The 15,693-nt window shown below is 43.3% G+C and overlaps 1 protein-coding gene across 1 annotated transcript in view; it reads right to left on the bottom strand.

Moving 5' to 3' along the window:
* LCK (LCK proto-oncogene, Src family tyrosine kinase) overlaps positions 1 to 15,693 on the bottom strand; it is a 73,894-nt gene that overhangs the window by 16,521 nt on the left and 41,680 nt on the right. Inside the window, exons 10-11 of the mRNA XM_066575017.1 lie at positions 1,970 to 2,046; positions 1,398 to 1,551 (exon numbers count right to left, since the gene is read on the bottom strand). Coding sequence (XP_066431114.1) covers positions 1,398 to 1,551; positions 1,970 to 2,046 — 231 coding nt within the window. The remainder of the gene's footprint in view (positions 1 to 1,397; positions 1,552 to 1,969; positions 2,047 to 15,693) is intronic.

The following is a 15,693-nucleotide window of genomic DNA, read 5'->3' as shown; positions in this document are numbered from 1 at the left end:
CGGCGGCAGCAGCGCCGACCCCATTGAGAACATATAGAAGACAAATCATTCTTCTTTGCCACAGCTGTAACAGCTGTGGCAGAGAAGAACGATGTTTGCCCATTGAATTCAATGGAGCGGCAATACAGCCGCTCCATTGAAAGCAATGGGCTGCCGGCGTGCGCGGGGTGAATTTTCGGGAAGGGGTTAAATATATAAACCCTTCCCTGCAATTCATGCTAAAATGTGTTAAAATAAAAAAAAATTGTATACTCACCTTTCCGCTGCAGCCAGAGTCCAGCCGCGGCCGCTGTCAGTTCTCCTGAACTGCTTCTCGGCACTATTCAGCCGGCGGGGCTTTAACATCCCCGCCTGCTGAATGATCCGCCTCTGATTGGTCACAGCCTGACCAATCAGAGGCCGGTTTCACTCACACACCCATTCATGAATTCATGAATGGGTGAGTGACTGCTGCCTCTCAGCGCTGAGCCAATCAGGGGCAGGTCTGACTCACATCCATTCATGAATTCATGAATGGGTGTGAGTGAGGCATGCCTCTGATTGGCTCAGCGCTGAGCCAATCAGGGGGCAGGTCTGACTCACACCCCCTTCACACCCACTGCAGGACGGCCGCTCGGAGCTGCCGGCAGAAGGTGAGAATGCAATTTTTTTTTATTTTAACACATTTTAGGATGAATTGCAGGTAAGGGCTTATATATTTAAGCCCTTACCGACAATTCATCCCGGGCTCGCCCGCAGCGCATTGCTTTCAATGGAGACGGCTGTATTGCCGTCTCTATTGAATGCAATGCGCTGGACAGCTCCGGCCCGTTTCTAATGAAACGCGGCTAGGAGCAGATTTTCGGGCGATTTGCGGGCGACATGCGCGCACCGGTCACGCGATTTGCGGATGCGCATCCGTCATGCGATCCGCAAATCGCGGCAAAAAACGCCCGTCTGACTAAGGCCTCAAGTGCACATCCAATTCCACTGTGGAGAATCCATAGCATGTCTGCACTGCGTGCTGATACAACCTCTTTGAATGTTCCAATGTCACAGAAGAATTTGGAAAGTTTTTAAGCATTTTTCATACTATCAAAAACAGAATGAATCTCGGAGGTGGCTTTTTGCATCAGTGGAGGATATGAGAATATGAGAAACCTAGAACAGAGGTAACAATGCTGGCCTGGTGACCCCCTAACATCAGTTCAGAAACCACAAAACTTTCCCATACCTGGTCAGTGGACTAATTAAGTATTTACTGTTCTGCTCATCCCTTTTTATCTAATTGCTAATTAATCACACCATATCTGTGCCTTCCAACAACAGCAGAGGTTTAGAAGATTACATTCTTTAATGAATATTGTATACATAATGTACATTTTCTTTTCACAAGACTGGGTTTCATATTTAGGTACCTTCTCGTGCTGTGTACTCATTGTCCTCTATCATACGAGCCAGACCAAAATCTGCAACTTTGCATGTCATTTTTTCTGATACCAGGATGTTGGCAGCTCGCAAGTCTCGATGGATATAATTTTTACGTTCCAGAAAAGCCATTCCTTCTGCCACCTAATGATTAGAAAAGTGCATTTCAGTGAAGAGCAAAATTGAAAATAAAGTGCACTTATAAAATACTATGAATGGAATTTCCAGCAGCTTACAGGAAGTCCGTCATAAAAATATATTCCATATCTCACTGCTAAGAGTAGGCAGGTGCTTTGTAGACACTCATCAGAAAGATTGCAGCTCATTTTCATACATCAGCGGGCATAAATGTCTGCACACACTTTAAGGGCAAAGTGAGGTGGGATCTTGCATGTCTGCCTACTGCTAGCAGTTGTGTATTGGACATATTTTGGGGAAGATCTCATTTAACAAACTATGAATCTCTAATCCCTCTATGGTTCCCCATAATTTCTTTTCATTTTGGAACTTAGAATTTCTGTGTTCTTTACCAGCATCAGCATTCTGCCATCTAAATCCTTACCTGAGCTGACATGTCTATAAGACTATAGATATTTAGTCTGAGTCCTTCTGGTGTCTTCAAATAATCTACCAGGCTCCCTGTAGAATGGAAAAATAGGTCAGTTGAATTTCCCAATAAGTATATAACAAACCAAGACAATTCATTATCAGCATTTAATCATGACTATTAAAAGGATTGTCTGGCTTAGACCTCTTTCACACGGGCTACAAAATCATTGCTACAAAACGCATGTATGTGAGGCTACATCTGCATGGGCTACAAAACGCCTGTATGTGAAGCCAATAGTTTTCTATGAGTTCTTTCAGGCTATAAAACATCTCTTATGTGAAAGAACCCGTGGGAAACTATGGGCTTCACATACCTGGGGTTTTTTAGCGATGATTTTGTAGCCCGTGTGAAAGAGGCCTTAGGGATTATTCAGAGAGGTGTATAATGGGACCTTGTGCTGTCCATGGGTTTCACTGAAAGCACACAGGTTATGAGGCTATTCAGACCTGCTATCTTTTACATGGACCGGTAGTCCCAAAAAAACACAGCGTGCACTACTATGGTCTATATCAGGTATGAGAATAGGACATGCAATGTTCAATGTCCACAGAAATCAGAAATGTCAATGGACATTTGTTCAGGTGTTGTCTGAATCTTGTGAATCTTAGGCGCAACTTGTATATAGGGTTTACGATGCTTTTACATGGGATGATCTGTCAGGCAACAGATGCCCGACAGGTCGTCCCAGCAATAATCTTTGAAAAGGTGCATAAGTGACAATCATATACTGTATTGAAAAACTTTTGTGGGGTAAAACGGAAAAAAATGCAATTGTGCAATTTTGGGGGATTGTTTTTTGGACTTCATCTTTACAGCATTAACCATGTGGTACAATGAGACACAAATTCAGTATATGTCAGTATATTTACAAAGATACCAATTTTATACAGTTTTTTATATAACTTACAAAATTAAAAAAAACTTTTTCAAGAAAAAACATTTGCTTTGTATGGTCATATTCTGAAGCCAATCCTTTTTTTAATTTTTTTTTTTTAAACTCTTTTTATTGCATTTTCATAGATGACATACATGGGTGTACATTTCTACCGCCTCTATCTTTGCAGTGACAACTTATCCAAAGAAAATTTTTCTAATAAACATATTTTCATACAACGAAAAGGTTTTTGTGCGTATTCTGTTTTGTATTCTTGCTGATGGTTCGAAGTTATCTTATCCCATGTATAATCTTTTCCTTTTCCTTTGTCATCTCCTCTCTCTTATCTTGTAACTTTTATTCAACAAAAAACATTTAAACATTAATATATTGGAATATTGAACTTATTGAACTGTTTGAACTGTTGGGACTCGTTGACGGTGTCTCAATTTCCGTGACGCTTATTTTTCTCTAATCTAGGTCTTTTGTAGTCGGTTTCTCCTACGACATCTCCAATACTCCCAATCTGTTCCTATCTTTCTGGCTGTAATACCAAGTGGTGTTAGTGAATTGTAACATGCATTCCTTAACTTCGTTGGGGTCGAGGAATTTCTCTATGAATTCCCTCCATTTCTCAAAGAACTTTTTGGCTTGAGATTCCACCTTGTGTTCTATTTCGATTCTTTCCATTTTAAGGAGGTGTTTTACTTGCTGTATGACCTCTCCTACTCCCGGTGGGTCGTTTTGTAGCCAGTTGTTGAGTAAGCATCTTTTGCTAATCAGGAGTATGGTGTGGGTTATTGCAGTTTTTTTTTGTTGTCTGGTCTGGTAGTATATGTAGTATGAATGTTTGTGGTGTAAGTTGTAGATGTTGGGGTTGCCCGCTTACGTCTTGTATCAGTTTTTGGATTTCTGCCCAGAACGTTTTAATTTTGGGGCAGTGCCAAATGCCATGTAGGAAGTTAGACTTGGGTGTCGCACATCTCGGGCATGCCTGCAATCTTGTCGGACCGTTGGGGTTCTGGGGTTTGTCAAATCCGTATATTGCCCTGTGTATTAGTTTAAAATAGGTTTCCCTCCACCTTTCGTTTAGTACCGCTTTTCTTACTGAGTTCCAGCCTTCAACTATTCCCTCTTGTACGTCGGGGTCTTGCAGTTCGCGAGTCCATGATTTAAATATGCTCTGGCCCCTGTCTTTTCCCCCTGCTTCTCTGATTCTAGTGTATAATGTAGAAATTGAGTTTCTATGTGCGCGGTTGTTGGCAAGAGTGTCTATGGGGTTAGTAATTGCTTCTTTTGAAACATCTGTTAGTCTACTTCGTAGAAAGTTTTTCACCTGTGCATATGGAAGAAAATGCGTTGACGGTAGGTTATACTCCTCGCTCAGTTCCTCGAAGTTTTTATACCTTGGGGCGTCCGGCTGCATAAGTTGCTGGGTATTTAGGATGCCGTTGTGCTGCCATCTTTTAAACATTTTATTCTCCCTGCCTTCTTTAAATTCGGGGTGTCTCCATAGTTCCATGTGTTTGGATATTTTAAATGGCAAGTCATATAGTTTACAGGTGATCTTCCACGCTGCTATGGTGTCTTTGGCCATGACTGAATGTTTGCTTTCTATTGGAAGTTTGGAGAAGCTGGTATGTAGGAGCGCATTTAGGCTCCATGGGACGAATAGCTCTGCTTCAAGGTCGTAGTTGGAAAAGTTGCTAGTTCCTTTTAGCCAATCCAAGGAGTGTCTCATAATGCTTGCTATGTTATATAGTCTAATGTCAGGGAAGTTTAAGCCTCCCTCACTTTTGGGGAGCATTAATTTTTTAAGTGCGTGGTCTTTGTCTTGACCACAAAAAGGTCGTGAATGCTTTGTGGAGTTTTTCCAGGTCACGTTTTTGTAGTAGGAGGGGAATTGTTTGTAAAGGGTATAACATTCTTGGAAAGCTTATCATTTTGATTAGATGGGATCTGCCTAGTAGGGAGAGTGGTAAGTTGCTCCATTTGTCTAGTTCCTTAACTATTTTGGTTATCAGAGGGGGGTAATTTAATGAGTATATTGATTCTGGTCTTTTTCCTATATGTATCCCCAAATATTTGATACTATTTTTGACTATGTTTACTGGGTGGTCTTTGAAGATTGAGTCTGTTAGTTTGCCTCGTGGTGAGATATCTATTATGTCGCATTTTGTGGTGTTGGCTTTGAATCCTGATTTTTTCTCAAATGTTTTCAGTATGTTGAAGACTTTGTGTAAGTCTGTGCGTGGACTCCCTAGCGCTATCAGTATATCGTCTGCGAATAGCATGGTTTTAATTGTTTTGTTCCCAATTTTGATCCCTTCGATCTCTATGGAGCTTTCTAAGGTTCTTGCTAGGGGTTCTATTGCCAAATTAAATAGGAGTGGGGATAAGGGGCACCCTTGCCTGGTGCCTTTCTGAAGAGGGAATTTTTGCGATAAGAAACCTGGTGTGTATACTTGTGCTTGCGGTGTGGAATATAGATTCCATAGGTATGTGCAGAAGGGGCCCCCAAACTTCATTTTGTTCATTACTGCCTTTAGTCAAGGCCATAGGACGTTATCAAAAGCCTTCTCTGCATCTATTGCTAGGAAGGCTGGTGAGGGATGGAGCATCGGGTGTATTTTAATTTCGTCTAGTATTGACAGTATTTTTCGTATATTAGTGATGGCTGATCATCCTTTTGTGAAGCCAGCTTGTAGTGGGGAGATTAATTGGGGCATAAGTCTGGCCAGACGGTCAGCCATAATTTTGGCCATCAGCTTCAGGTCTGTATTGATTAGAGATATTGGTCTATATGATTTTACATCTGTTGGGTCTTTTCCCGGTTTGGGCAGTAATTTGATATGTGCTGTATTCATTTCTGAGGGTATGGGGCTGTCTTTCATGTATCCGTTAAATAAAGATTCCAGTATTGGGGCAGTCTGGTCTTTTAGTACTTTGAAAAATTCTCCTGTGTAGCCGTCTGGGCCAGGGGCTTTGTTGTTTCCTAATTTCGATATACTATCCTTAATTTCTGCTATGGTTATGGGTGCGTTCAGTTCTGTTTTTTGGTCTTCTGACACTGTGGGCCAGTTTATGTTTATAAACTTGTCTAATTCTGGGTCCTTGTCTGTCTGCATGTGGGAGTAGAGTTTGGAGTAGAAGTCGAAGAATAGTTGGTTAATTTTTTGTGGGTGGTTTTGTGTTTTCCCTGAATTGTCTTTTAGGTCCACTATATTGTTCCTATGGGATGGACCCCTTGCCAGATTAGCCATTATTTTCCCTGCTTTGTTTCCATATTTGAATAACTTTGCCTCTTTTCGTGTGTATAACATTTGTTCTCTTTTATGGAGCCATGTCTCATAGGATTCTTTTGCTAACTTCCATTTTTCCTTGTTACATTCACTTGGTTTCTCTTGAAATTGGGTGTATGTTTCTCGTAGTTGTTTGCTGTAGTTATTTATTTTATCCTTGATTTTCTTTTTAAGAGAGATTACGTAAGTTATTATTCTGCCTCTGATTACTGCTTTGGCCGCATCCCAAAGCAGTTGGGGGTTACTCGTATGTGGTTCATTATCGGACATATATTCCAGCCACCATCCTCTAAGAGATGCACAAAAGGTTTCATCTTCTATCAGAAATGTTGGGAATCTCCATATATAGTCCGTTCCCGTTGGTGTTTGTTCGTTTAGGGACCATATTACAGGAGCGTGGTCTGAAATTATCATTTCTCCTATGGTGATGTTAGATGTTCTAGAAACTAGCTGAGGTGTTGTGAGTATATAGTCTATTCTAGACCATGAAGTGTGTGCATGTGAGAAGTGAGTATATTCGCGTCCCTCTGGATTAATTTCCCTCCTTATATCTTTGAGCCTGACGTTGTGTATAAAGTTCGTTAAATTGGTGTCTTGGTGTCTGTTCTCATCTCCCTTATTGGTCTGTTTGCGGCGGTCTTCTGATGCTTTGATTGTCGTGTTAAAGTCGCCCCCCCCCCTCCCCCACTACTTTATGGGGCTCTGTGTCTGTAAGTAATCTGTCGGATAGTTTTGTTAGAAATTGTTTATTGTTTGAGTTCGGTCCGTACACACTGTAAACACTAAATTTCTCAGATCCTATTTTTATATGTAGGTTTACAATCCTCCCCTCTGTGTCGCTCCATTGATCCTGTACCTCAAGGTTTAAGCCATTTCTAATAAGGATCAGCACCCCTGCTTTTGATTGCACTGATGGTGATCCATATACTTCCCCTCCCCTAAGCTTTCGCATGCGGAAAAAGTCTTCTTTGTTTAAGTGGGTTTCTTGGAGTAGTGCTATATCTGCTTTAAGTCTTTTGAGATGTCGGAGGACTGCCGTTCGTTTGTGGGGCGATCTTAGACCCTTAACATTCCATGTTATAATTTTCATTTTTATGATGTTTTGTGTTTCTGTCTAATTGTTACGTGGGCTGGTCTCACCTGGCTAAGTCAACGAGTCCTTACTTATAAACTTTAACTTTTAACTGGGGTTAACCTTTTCCTTCTCTCTGGTACTCTTCCCCCTGCGTCCGATGATTAGTGTTGGGATAGCAGTTAGTCGGGCACCAGGGGAGGAGTATTATGCTTTCTCCCTTAGGGTACAACGCCTTGCATACCTCCCTAGGGAGAGTGCATTAGTTGACTTCCTTCAATTCCACTTTGTGAACAGTTTTCGCGGGCAAGATGTACTTGCAGCCGTGCGATGTCGGCTGTGCTTTTTCTTATTCCTATTCCTTGCTCCTACGTGGGTCACATAGTGGAATGGAACGAAAACAGTTTCATTCAAATATATACATACATAAATGTATTCTTTCCTTCCGCTCCAGCATTTTCTATTGTCTTGCTCCGTTACATTCTATAACATTTTTAACTATAGCATTCTGTCTGTAAACCGCTTAGGATTTACTCTATGTCAAATAATGTAACTTGAAGATTCTGTGTTTTTGAAATGTCTCTGAAATGTCTCTCATGTGTTTCCGTACTCACGGCTGACGGTCTCAGGGTGGTGAGTCCGGCGTTGCAGTGTTCTTGTGTCAGAGGTCTCTTGTTGTTGTCGATGCTTCTGGTGAGGACAGCTGGTTTAGTTTGTCAGCTTGTCCGTGGCTACTTTCATCTGTCGTCGGGCTTGCGTGGTTCTTCTGATTTTCCGGTGTTTTTTTTGCTCTTGGGGAGAAAAGTACTTGTTCCGCTTTCCTCGGATCATGGAAAATAAGAGTATCTCCGATAGTATAGAATACTTTCAATACCGCCGGGTATAGCAATGCAAACTTTAATTTTTTCTTGTAGAGTACTGAGCATATTAGAGAGAACTCTTTTCTCTTGCGTTGTACTTCCGCTGAGTAGTCTGCAAAGATTAGTATTTTGTGGCCCTCGAGTTCTAATATGCTGTTACGACTTTTAAAGTTGCGTAGGATTAGCGATTTATCTGTGAAGTCCAGGTATTTTACTATTGTCGGTCTTGGGCGTACTTTAGTTGCTGCATTAGCGTTAGTGTTTGAGTTTCCAGCACTATTGTCAGGGCCTAGGCGGTGAGCCTTTCGATCCTACATATTTGGGAGATTCCCAAAATATTGGGAATCGTTGATTCACATAGTTGGCGTAGATCTTTTTGTAGATAGGATTCTGGGATTCCGATAATACGTAGATTGTTTCGTCGGGATCTATTTTCTAGGTCCTCTAACCGGTCCCAGAGCAGTCTATTGTCCCGTATCAGTTTCTCTACGTTTTTGGTGTTGGCGCTCTGTTCTGAGGATATTGCCTCTATGTCGTATTCCATTACGTCTAGTCGGTTGCCGTGTTGGGATACCGCGTCTCTGAGATCATGCAGGGTGCCCACCACGTTGTTTGCTAATGTAGTTTGAATATCTGGAGCAATCAGCTTTGCCACCTTAATCGCTAAGGCCTTGTAGTCTATCGTTGTCCCGTCTTGAGATACTAAATTTTCTTGGTCTAACGGTGAGGGAGGCATAGAGGGGGAGGTTTTGCACGATGTCATTTCTTTTTCCGTTGGTGTTTTAGCCATGGTTTTAGCCGGGGTTTCATTTTGCTTTGCTCTAGTTCTCCCCATCTTGACCACAAAGTCCTCCATGTAATTAGTTTATGCGCTGGTATGCTGTTGTATATAGTATTGCTCACGTGTTAGAAAGACAAAGTTCTTTTGACAACTTTTGCGGTTGTCAGGTGAATGGCTCTGCAGTAAGATGTTAAGGTGCTTCTGCTATTCTCTGCCTTCAATTATCCGATAACGGCGGCTACTATTCTTTGGTCATCTTCTCTGATGTATTTTGTTATTATGTGTTGTATAGTTCACTTTGTGTTTTAGGTGCTTTCTGGGGTAGCTCTGGGGTGGTTCTTTATTGTTTTGAACAATTGGTTGGATGGTGTTTGCTGAAATCTACTGGCTCTGGCGGTTATAGTTTTGTCCCTAAGCAGTACGTCTCACTGCCTCGTGGGGCTCAAAATGGCCGCTGTACCTTCTGAGAGAGGGGGGGGGGGGGGTGAGTATTACACTCTGTTTCACTGCTGTATCCTGCAGGGCAGTAGGATTATGGTGACTTCGGTTAACTTTTATTCCTTTTTATTAATGTCCCCCGTGGCAGGTTCCCTCTGACTTTCCCTGCTTCTCCCCTCCCCTGCTCCTTTCACTTTGTGTCGGGATCGGCTTTATCCTGTTACCACTGTCCCGTTGGTTGGGGCCGCTGCTGTCCTGCACACTCCTCTGTCCTCCGGAGCCCCACTGTGTCTGGTGAGTTGTGGAGGCTGTCAGTCGGCAGTCCGGGGGTCTGCGCTGCGGTGATGCCGCTCGTCCGCCCCATGTGTCACCTACCGTCTCCCGCGCTCGTCCGATCCCAGCTGGACAATCCCCGCTGTGGCTCCGGGCACTGCTTTCCTGCTGCTGGCGTCGCTCCGGTTCTCCTCGTCCCTCTGCCCGGCTGTAACTCTCCGATGTTGTTTTCGGGGCTGCGTCCGGCTTGCTGCACCTTGCGGTCAGCAGTGTTTGGAGCTGTTGGGGTTTGCGCTGCCCTTCTCCGGTACTCGGTGAAGTATCCCTGGGGTTAGGTCAGTCCCCTCCCGGTTGCAGGGTCGGTGGCAGCTATAGAAGGTTTGTTAGCTGGAGTGGCGTTAGCGGAGCTTTCTCGCTTCACTGTTCACTCCATGGCGCCGGAACCGGAAGTCCCTTTTTTAAAATTTTTCCATTGACAGAGCAGTGTAAAAGTTTTTTTCTGGGTGGAATTTTAAGTGGTACCATTTTGAGGTACTGTACATAAGACTTGTTGATCGGTTCTTGTTCCATTTTTCTTATTTTGGAAGGTGAAATGACCAAATCAGTAATTCTGGCATATTTTTTAAACAGAGTTCACTGTTGCAATTATATTTTAATATCAGCCATGTTTATCAATTTTTTTAGTGTTTATATTTTGGGAAAATAAATAGGACAAGGGGTGCAATGTACTTTTAACCTTTTTTTCAAATATTTTGGCACATTTTATTAAACTTTTTTCATGTTTTATTTTAGTCCCACTGGAGAACTTTACAATGCAATCAGTTGAACACTCCTATAATATACTTTAATACTTCTGTATTCCACTGCATTGTGCCTCTCAGTACTATCCTACTAGACCCTTCCTCTGTCAAGGGATAATAGATATATTGAAGGACCTTTTCACACAATATAGAATTGTCCACATGTTGAAACAAAGAATCATATTTTGTAAATAGATTTTATTGCGTTTTTACCTGCGAAATGCGTTCTGCAGAACTTCTTGTGGAATTTCTTGCTTTTTTTTCAACAGACTTTTATTGCGGAATTACATGCTCTGTATGTTAGAAATCCACAACATCATTTCCACAAGATGTTCCTTAATTCTACAGCAGAAAGCTTTTCCTCTGTGGAATTTAATCTTGTGGCTTTGAAGTAAAGACGTGTGAATTTTAACCGCTTAGCGACCAGCCCATAGTGTTTTTATGTCCTACCTAAGAGGGCTTTAATCCCCGAGGACATAAAAACTTGCTTCCTGGTGATCGGGACCTGTCACGGGCTTCTCTGCATGCGCCGAAGTGACGCATATACGTAGAAGCCCGGAGAACCTGACAAATTTAAAATTCCCACTGTATGTGGTTCCCGGTCACATGATCACTGTTATCCACCGGATAACAGTGATCATGTAAAGTTAAAAAGTTTAAAAAAAAGTTTTGTATCCGTTAATGGAGATGATATTACATAACTAAGGTCCCCGGATTTGTCCTCTGATTGGATCGTTATCCTCGGACCTTCGGCACATGCGCCCGTCAGCATAATGGCAGACACATGCGCAAAAATAAAGGATTGCCCGGGAAATTTAAAAACTCTCTGCTCCTGTAGCCAAGAGCCTGGAGATGTCACGGGGCCCGCAGTATGCGGTTCCTGGTCACGTGATTGCCGTTATCCAATGGATAATGGCGATCAGGTAAAAGTTTTTTAAAAAGTTGAAGTTTCATCTCCCTTCACCGATGTGATCAGTGAAACGGGGTGAAACTTCCTACCGGAGACCTCCGTCCTTGAGCCGTGAGGCGATCATCCTCCATGGACCTTTCTGGCTTCTGCGCATGCGCCCGCCGGCAAAATGACGGATACATGCGCAGGAGCCAGGGAGCCCAGGAAAGTTGAAATCTCCTTGCTCCTGGCGACCAACTGTGGCCTTGTTGAGCTGTACCCAGTCACATGATAAAAAGGTAGCGATCCACCAATAGGCCGGTCTCACATGACCGGATAGAAATTGCGGATTCTGCATGCGTTTGATCAATGGTAATACGCAGATCAATCAAATGCATTGGATTACACAATTGCGCTCACATTAGTCGATCGGAATTACGTAATCCACTCGCAGAAAACAAAACGCAGCATGGGAAATACAAACAAAAAACAGTGTACTTCGCATGACCGCCTGTGTGAGTACGCAGTTATGCGCAGTACACGGCCGTATGCAAGGCCATGGCCGGGCTCAAAGCTGGGATCCGCTGCGGGCCTCCACAAGCACATTCCACATCCGGCCGTGTGAGTCCGGCGTTATTCAGATCACTAACTGTAATTTACAACGAGGCCTGGGAACGCTCGCCTTCCAGCAGTTCCAGTAGCAGCTTGTTGAGCATCTTCTGGGTGAGATGGCCGCACCTCAGCAAGCTTACGAAGCCTTACATAGTGCAACTTTTTACACCCCATCCCTGCCGCTGAGGTCAACTATACCCCTAGAGGAGTTCGTTAAGGGGTCTAGTTTTTAAAATGGGGTCATTTGTTGAGGTTCTTTATCATTTTGGCCGCTGAATGGCACTACAAGTGGGCAATGGGGCCTGGAATTTATTCAGTTGTGCCATGAAATACAACGAATGTTCCCTCCATTATAAGCCTAGCCATGTCTCCTGTAAGTAGATTAGGGCCACAATGGGTATGCTAAAAAAATGAAAATCGTAATTATTTCCTTATGCTTTGCTTAGATTCATACAAAAACTGTGGGATCAAAATACGCAGTACACCCCATAGATAAATTCGTTAAGGGGTCTAGTTTTTAAAATTGGGCCATTTGTGCGTGTTCTCCATCGTTTGGCCACTCAAGGGATCTACAAGTGGGCAATGGGGCCTAAAACGCCTTCAAGCAAAATGTCTGTTCTGAGAGCCACCGGCTGCTCCTCTCATTTTCGGCCCCGCTGTGCATACACACATAAGATTTAGGCCACAATGGCTATGTTTATGAACAAGGGAAAAACGGGGTAATCCATTTTGGGGTGCAAGTATTCATGCCTATGTACGCTGTACAAAAAATACTTTTTAAAATGACACAATTGCCAAAAAAATGAAAATCCTAATTTTCTTCCTTCTGCTATGCTTAGATTCATTCAAAAACTGTGAGGTCAAAATACGCAGTACACGCCTATATATATTCATTAAGGGGTCTAGTTTTCAAAGTGGGGTCATTTGTCAGTGGTTTGCAATGGGAGTGGGCAGGACGGGGGTGGAGCTCAGCTCACGCCCCCATCCCGCCCTTATCCATTGCAAAAGCCAGCGTGGAGGAGAGAGGCAGAGAGTCGGGGAGGGAAGGGGCAGACTGCTCTGATGGAAACACATATCGGCTGGCCGTGAAAACCCCGGCCGATATACGCTCGTGTAAATAAGCCCTACAGCTGATGACTAGATACTCTGTGATCAGTTTGCAATCAAGGGCTCTTTTAAGAGACCTTTTTACATGAGAAGATCATTTCCACAACACTGCAGCATTCTACCGACAATTCCACATCAAATCCACATTTAGGCTTTATTTCCATGAGCGAATATACGCTGTGTTTTCATGCCCGGGCACATATCCGGTACCTATGTGAAGCATTGGTTTTCCAATGCAGCCGTTAACACAGGCGAATATACGGTGCGTAAATATGCCGGCAGTGGGAAAAATAGAACATATACGCGGTCGGCATATATACACTCAGCCAAAACATAGTTCTGGCCAATATACGCCGGCGGGTCCATTAGACTCCTTTGGGAGCAGGGAAAGAGAAGGGAGGGGGAGGCATTTTTGCAGTATCCAACCCTGCAAAAAGCTTACAAGTGCCTCTATATAGGCACTGGAAGGCATCCCAAGGACTTTGGCAGAGCGAGGGTTTTTTGGGGTGCGGCATATTTTTTAGCGGTCGGGTGAATGGACGAGAAAACGCTGGCCGTTATCGTGGAAAAATGCCCATTCAGGCGCTTATACGAAGTGGGCGTGAAAACGTAAAAACAACGTCGCCATTTATGCACTCGTGGGAAAGAGCCCTTAGCATGCAGAATTTGGTGTGGAATTTTTTTACATGGCAAATCCGCTGCGGTGTTGCAGCAATAATTTGCCCGTATGAAAGATCATTATGAGTACTATTACATGAGCAATAGCACTTAGCACTCTTGTTTTCCCGACAAGTGCAGGTGCCGACCAGCAATTAGTGCTATTGCACGCTGTCAACGGCTGGTATAATAGCACTAATTGCCGGGCTGCACCTGCGTTTGAAGATGCAGAATAGCAATTATCAGGAAAATATGAGCGCTTGTGGCAGTCCCTAGTGCTCGTATAATAGCAGCTTTAGATTCTTTTCTAGAGATGAGCGAACGTACTCGGATAAGCACTACTCGTCCGAGTAATGTGCTTTATCCGAGTACCTCTCTGCTCGTCCTGAAAGATTCGGGACGCGCTGCGGAGCGGGGAGCTGCAGGGGAGAGCGGGGAGGAACGGAGGGGAGATCTTTCTCTCCTTCTCTCCCGCCCGCTCTGCCCCGCTCCCCGCTGCGACTCACCTGTCAGCAGCGGAGCGTCCCGAATCTTTCAGGACGAGCGGAGAGATACTCGGATAAAGCACATTACTCGGACGAGTAGTGCTTATCCGAGTACGTTCGCTCATCTCTATTCTTTTCACATCTGTGGTGTTTATAATACTGACAGCTAACAGCACCATGTACCGGCCAGAGAGCAGGGCACAGACATACTTGTGTGTCAGATGTCATTATGTGCAGCAGAACTGATTGATAAAATAATTTTTATGGCTTAAATCACGGGCGCATGCGCAAATACACTCTCCGTGACGGAGCGTATTTGCGCATGAACCAGTGAAAAGTTGTTGTTTTTTTAACTGTCCAATCTTTGCGCTATTGCGTGCAAGAAAAAAAAAAGACATAACACAGGGCAAGAACAATCTTTTCTCAGGCAAAATCACACTACTGAAAACGAAACCATTAAAGTCAATCGTTTAATTTCGGCAGTTTTTGCAATCATGATTCTCACAGCCGCAAAAAGCTCCGTAAACATGGTTGCGTGTTTAAGCCCTTAGTCCCAGTTTTTCACCATCACAGATGCTGGGGGCGTGCGGTGCTTCTTTCTCCTGTGCTCTCAATCTATGAGAATGAGCTATCAAACAGAGATGTTACACAGCTCATTGGATATATCAAGAGTGCACCAGAGGAAAAAGCGCCACCCTCAGGCAGGGAATAAAAGTTGATCTCATAGGCCCTGTGCGTAATGTATCTATATATCAGATATATAGGTAATGTTTTTTTTACAATTGCCGATTATCGATTGAATGTCACTGCTAGCTTGTTCGCTCTTGTACAGCTCGTTTAGACAAGCAAATGCATCGTTAGCTCATACAAAACAGAATCGGTCTGAATCATTCAGTCTTTCACATTCATTCTATACGCGAATGTCAAAGACTGAATGAGCACTATTCAAACCGAACAATAAGTGAAGGAACCAGCAATGATTTATATGCCTGCATAAAATGAACGACGAACAAAAAGTGAACGATTCGTTCGGTTGTTGGCTCATGTTTAGACCAAACGATTATTGTTTATTTTCGCTCATTTGAAAGTTTTTTGTTTTTTTATATAAATTCTTTATTTAGAAGTTTTTCCATTTTTCAAAACAGCAATTTTATCACTGACGGTTCTCCACACTAAGCCTATATGACAGATAGGCTCACCGCCTGGAATTGCGGCTAATCGCAGCATGCTGCGATTTAAAACCCATGAGCGGAGAATAGCTGTCACCCTCTGTTCGTGGACAGCAGGGCTGCACTTTACATAGTAGTCAATGGAAAGCGTTCACTGCATTTCCCGCAGGCGGATTATCGCTGCGGGAAACGCAGTGAAGAATCGCTCGTAAACAGGCAACCTTAGTTGTGCAGAAATATTAACAAACCATAATAGAAATGATGGTACAGAATTCCATTACTGGATTAAAACATGTAACAAAACAGCGGAGCAAATATGTTAAACCCCCAAGATTGGGCTGTTCAACTAGTAGGCTA

The sequence above is a fragment of the Eleutherodactylus coqui genome, chromosome 1 (genome assembly GCF_035609145.1).
Source record: "Eleutherodactylus coqui strain aEleCoq1 chromosome 1, aEleCoq1.hap1, whole genome shotgun sequence".
Classification (NCBI taxonomy): domain Eukaryota; kingdom Metazoa; phylum Chordata; class Amphibia; order Anura; family Eleutherodactylidae; genus Eleutherodactylus; species Eleutherodactylus coqui.
The sequence above is the reverse complement of the archived record's forward strand: the minus strand, read 5'-3'. Positions and strand labels throughout refer to the sequence as shown.